The sequence below is a fragment of the Arachis stenosperma genome, chromosome 3, assembly GCF_014773155.1.
Source record: "Arachis stenosperma cultivar V10309 chromosome 3, arast.V10309.gnm1.PFL2, whole genome shotgun sequence".
In the NCBI taxonomy this organism is placed as follows: domain Eukaryota; kingdom Viridiplantae; phylum Streptophyta; class Magnoliopsida; order Fabales; family Fabaceae; genus Arachis; species Arachis stenosperma.
The window spans coordinates 16,252,317-16,258,216 of NC_080379.1; the positions used below are offsets into that span (position 1 = coordinate 16,252,317).

Here is a 5,900-nt window from a genome sequence, read left to right on the forward strand (position 1 = left end):
AGAGGAAGGATTTTGAATTATGTAGAACTTATCAAAATAAAAGTACACCAAAAATTCTAAACAAATACACATAAATATCTTAGTTTTTACACCGAAATTTTGATATAAAAGTACAAAAATGTCTTCTTTGATGCTGTATTTTTTCTTCTTCTTTTTTTCTTTATTTATTTCTTTCTTTTAATTGAATGAATGTAAGTTCATCCTCTTTCTAATAATTTAATAGCATTATATATTTCTTCTTCTTTTTTGTTTGATTTTTTTTTAGTCTTATTGAGAAAGTAAAACAAAAAGAAACTTGAAAAGGTAAAACAAGAACGAAAAGATGAGTAAGAAAAAGAAAAAGAAGACGATGATGAAAATGAAGAAGCAGCAACAGAAGACGAGGAGGAGACAGAGGAAGAATTTTGAATTATACAAAATTTATGAGAATAAAAAAATTTATTAACAAATATACGTAAATTTCTTAGTTTTTACATCGAAATTTTGCTACAAAAACAAAAAAATGTCTTCTTTAATACTGTATTTTTTTCTTCTTCTTCTTCTTTTATTTCTTTCTTTTTTTTTAGTTGAATAAATGTAGGTTTATCTTCTTTCTAGTAATTTTACAACATTATGTGTTTCTTCTTCTTCTTTGTTTGATATTTTTTGTTTTTATTATTCTTAAGAGAGTAAAACAAAAAGAAACTTGAGAAGGTAAAAAACAAGAAAGAAAAGATGAATAAGAAAAAAAGAAGATGATTATGAAAAAGAAGAAGAAGCAACAAAAGATGAGGAGGAGGAAGAGGAAGAATTTTGAATTATGCAAAACTTATCAAAATAAAAAAACACCGAAATTTCTTAACAAATACACATAAATTTCTTAGTTTTTATACCTAAACTTTGCTAAAAAAACACAAAAATGTCTTCTTTAATGCTGTATTTTTTTCTTCTTCTTTTTTCTTTATTTATTTATTTTTAGTTGAATGAATGTAGATTCATTGTTTTTATTCTTGCTAAAAGAGTAAAACAAGAAAAAATTTGAGAATGTAAAATAAAAAAGAAAAGATGAATAAGAAAAAAAATGATGATGATGAAAAAGAAGAAGAAGCAGTTGCAAGACGTAGAGACAATAGAGTAATTTATCATGGCCCAATGCAAGTAGTTATGAAATGATTAACACTTTAGTACTGCGACATCTCATTAGCAAGTTAATGTGCATGAATATTCGGGATAAATTGTGTGCTTTTTAGTTGGGTTGTAGATAATATTCTCTCTCATCTTAAAGAAGGAAGGATTGGACCCTCATCGTTTGTGGTGAGTTTTGAATTACGCAAAACTTATCAGAATAAAATACACCGAAATTTCTTAACAGATACACATAAATTTATTAGTTTTTGCACCGAAATTACTTAATAATTATGAAACGCAAACTCAGTTCGAAAACAAGCACATAAAAACGACTGAATCATGAACAAAAACACATCCAAATTAATTTTAGATCGGACAACATCATTAATATGACAAAAGTTCAACAATAACGATAATAATAACGACGATAACGATGAAGATGACGATGACGATAACGGTAATGACGATGATGATATAATGATAACAATGATGATGATGATGATGGAGAAGGAGGAGGAGGAAAACAAATAAAAAGAAGATACGGAGCATTGACACTTTCTTGATTTGTCGTGTTCACATGTCGGACACATTTCGAACACGACACTCTTCAATACTCATCTGACACGTGTGTCTTCTGTGTTCAGCCGTGTCTTAATAAAGAATAAAAAAAATTTCGGACACTCTTGGACACACCTATATACCATCACGTGTCATCGTGTCCAGTCTTATTATTAACATGTATTTTTAAAATGAGTTTAGAAATATTATATATTATTAATTATTAAAACAAAAAATATTTTAAATATTTTATATGATTAAAAGAAGGCATTAAAAATAATTAAAAATTTAATTTATATTTTAATATCAATAAAATATCAAAATATCATTATAATTTATTTAAAAGATATTTTATATTTTATATATATACCATATTTCCGTGTCTTATAAGAATTTCAAATTCGCATATCTGCGTGTCCTGTGTCGTGTCCCATTTCCGTGTATCATAGAAAATAAGAAATCAAATGGAAAAGAGGAAGAGGAGGAGGAGAAGGTAGCGATGGTGGTGGTGACAATGATAACAAAAAAAAAAAAAAACAGCAACTAAAATGTTAGTAAGAAGGAGAAGGAGAAGGAAAAGACACGTGATTTGAAAAGCGATTATGATAACTTTGTTAGAGTTAGTTAAGTATTTTACTTGAATGTAAAATTTTATTTGCTAATTTAAATATCGGAGTCTCCTGCAGATACAACCTCCTACTTCTTTATGAGAAATTCAGACAACGACTACACAATACTAGCTTACGTCAAATATTTCTCCAAAAAAAATCTGAACCACACGTTGTGCCTAAAACAATTCAATTTTAGATAACCCTAAAAATAAGTATAAAATCTTATTAGAACCTAATAAAATCATTAAGAGATCGATATTCAATAATGTAAAGGGATACTTAATGGCCTCACATTAATGTAAACCCTTAATTACTACCCACATTTTCTGGATTTGGGGAGTCAAAACTCAAATCACACTAAAATAAAATCAGGTTAAAACTCAAAAAGCGATAACTGTGTATTGTGTAGCCTAAAGCCTGGTGTAACTGAGCATCATTATTAACTTACCTTTTAATATATATGGAAGGGAAAAAGAAAATTTATTTTAAAAAGGAAAGGTCCCAATTATTTTGTCTTTTTGTGAAATGAGATATGCCGTTAGCAGCCACAAGAAGAAAACAAAAAAAGCAGCACACTCCAAATAAATAATAAAAAAATAAAATAATTATATGATAACAAAAATATTCAAAATCTGAGTCTCAGAATCAAAGCAGAGAGAGAGAGAGAGAGAGAGAAAGACTGAAAGAGAGTGAAAAACTCCAACAAACAATTCCGTTGGCGTTGGACCCTAAAAAAAGTGTTAAGAGCTTTCAATAAAAAAAACTATTCATATTTCCACATTTTCCGATTTCTGAATCGAATGAAATTTGACGCAGAAGAAGACGCTGCTGCAGCACTTGAACGAATAACAACTACACCGCAACCACTTAAACGATGTCGTTTCCACCTTCCAACAACAATACCCAGAACCAGAATCAGCATAATGCGATTATAAAGAACCCTAACCCTAACAATTTCCCAATTTCTTCTCCCACAAAGAAGAGAGCTTCAAGGTGGTCCGATATCTGGCTCAAGACCAACACCAACGCCAAGAATAATAATCCCCTCAACTCCATGGTCGTTGCTATGCAGCTTCACTCTCTCTCTTCTTCCCCCAAACACCCGAAATCGATTCCCAATTTCTCAATCATGGACCGAACCCTACTCTTATCCGACGAGCTTCTTTTGAAGATCCTCGCCAAGCTTCCAGATTCTCAGAGGAACTCAAATTCCCTCGTTTGCAAGCGGTGGCTCAACCTCCAGGGTCGACTCGTTCGTTCCCTCAAGGTATTGGACTGGAACTTCCTCTTATCTGGTAGGTTGATTCACAGGTTCCCGAATCTAAATCACGTTGATTTGGTCTCTGGGTCTTTGATTTCTCCGAGAAATTCCGGAATTTGTTTGAGCCATCGTTATCTTTCCATGCATGTTGATTCTGCGTCTTCGCCAAGTTGGTGTTTTGGTGAGGAGAATTTGCTCCCTGTTGAGGTCATTGACAACGGCCTAATTGCTCTTGCCGGTGGCTGCCCCAATTTGCGCCGGCTTTCGGTGATCGGAGCCAGCGAGATGGGCCTGCTGAGTGTGGCTGAGGAGTGTTCCACATTGCAGGAGCTTGAGCTGCAGAGGTGCAGTGACAATGTACTTCGAGGGATCGCGGCTTGCGCGAATTTGCAGATCTTGAAACTTGTGGGGAATGTTGATGGTTTGTACACTTCAGTTGTGTCTGATATTGGGTTAACCATTTTGGCTCAGGGGTGTAAGAGGCTGGTGAAGCTTGAGCTTAGTGGGTGTGAAGGTAGCTTTGATGGAATCAAAGCCATTGGCAAGTGTTGCCAAATGTTGGAGGAGTTGACTTTTTGTGATCACAGGATGGATGATGGGTGGTTGGCAGCACTCTCATTTTGTGAGAATTTGAAGACATTGAGGTTCCAGTCTTGCAAACGGATCGATCATAATCCTGGTTTAGAGGAGTACTTGGGTTCTTGCGAGGCACTCGAACGGCTTCATTTGCACAAATGCCAGCTTCGCGACAAGAAGAGTGTTGCGGCCATGTTTTCCGTCGGCAGGGCTGCAAAGGAGATCATTATCCAGGATTGTTGGGGATTGGACAATACCATGTTTAGCTTCGCAAATATTTGCAGGTAAATGGGTCCTCTTTTAACATCCCCACTGAATTTGAATTCTGAATTCTCATGTCTGCCTTTTAATTTGTTATTATTGAAGTTTCTGTATTCATAGGAATAATTGTAACTGTAATCTGGTCTTTAGACACTGCAGATCTATAAAGAAATCTTAGAAGTTCATAAAAGTGCAAAGACCACTTTTGATTCGATGTGATCCAGGTGTTGGTGTTGGAATCGCTCTGTTCCATGAGATTATTGAGGAGTTTCAATTAACTATTAATATTCCTCAACTCCAATTTATTTGTAACATATAATGTTAAAACTTGATTTCTACATGTAGTTATTACTCGAAACGCTTTATGAGTTATGCATTGACAGTTACTACTCTTGTACTTTTTCAGGCGGGTAAAATTGTTGTACTTAGAAGGATGCTCAATGCTAACAAATGAAGGTTTGGAATCTGTAATCCATTCTTGGAAGGAGCTTCAGAGCCTTAAAGTAGTGTCATGTAAGAACATAAAGGACAGTGAAATCTCTCCTGAATTAGCAACCTTATTCACCACTCTCATAGATTTGAAATGGAGGCCAGACACCAAATCACTTCTTCCATCAAGTCTTGCCGGAATAGGCATGGGTAAGAAAGGTGGTAAATTTTTCAGGAGGGTGTGATATGTAGTTATCCAAATTCTCTTAGAACAGGAAAAAAAAAAGAACAGATGTTATTTTCACTGACAGTGAAAATTTGTACCAATATGTAGTAGTCACTTTGTTACTGTTAACTTAGATGTTGACGGTTGAAATATCATTGTTGTTTTCTTCCGTCCAACTAAGGGAATAGCATAGAAAAATGTAATTATGTATAAGTCTAACCCAGTTCACTTGATGTAGAAATTGGGTACCTTAGCTTGTTCCCTTACTTGCATTCTTTTTCTTCCATAGATGAAAGTTCAGTTCAAATAACCAAGCTACCGTTATTGGTGGGCCTGGTGCCCTTTAAGATATACAATAAGCTTTGGCATAATTATGATTGTTTATTGCAACATTACATTACATCACATCATCACATGTGATTTGATGCAAAGCAAGTATGTAGTTTCAACTTTCAATATCAATGGGATGCGGATACTCCTTCCGTTTCAAAATATAGTTACTGTTTGTCTTGTTTCCCTTCTCACCATTCACCATCAATCATTTACTCTTTCAATGTTGCCGAACTGTAAAATATTTACCCCTTTTAAAAGGATATTGATCTTTGCAAATTGAGTATAGTTAAGATGAAAAGTATTTTATATTCTATCTTTACAAACATTAAATATTTTTCGTATTTTCATTATATATAATTGATTACATTATCGTAAAGCAGTAATGAACTAAACTAAAATCTAGTTCAAACTGATTATCTAATGTTACTTTAATATATTTAAAAACAAATAACGGAGATGTTGCTATTCTTTAATAATGGTTAATACTCAAGTCAGTGGTTCATCTATCATGATTTTGGGATTTGGCTATGATAAAACT

General features: G+C 33.5%; 1 protein-coding gene across 1 annotated transcript; it reads left to right on the top strand.

The window, feature by feature from the left end:
• Nucleotides 1–2,922: 2,922 nt before the first annotated feature.
• On the top strand, nucleotides 2,923–5,521 carry LOC130969270 (F-box protein At5g07670). Its single transcript, XM_057894927.1, has 2 exons — nucleotides 2,923–4,397; nucleotides 4,781–5,521. The coding sequence occupies exons 1-2, from the start codon at nucleotides 3,151–3,153 to the stop codon at nucleotides 5,046–5,048; spliced, it is 1,515 nt and encodes a 504-aa protein (XP_057750910.1). The 5' UTR covers nucleotides 2,923–3,150; the 3' UTR covers nucleotides 5,049–5,521.
• Nucleotides 5,522–5,900: the final 379 nt, after the last annotated feature.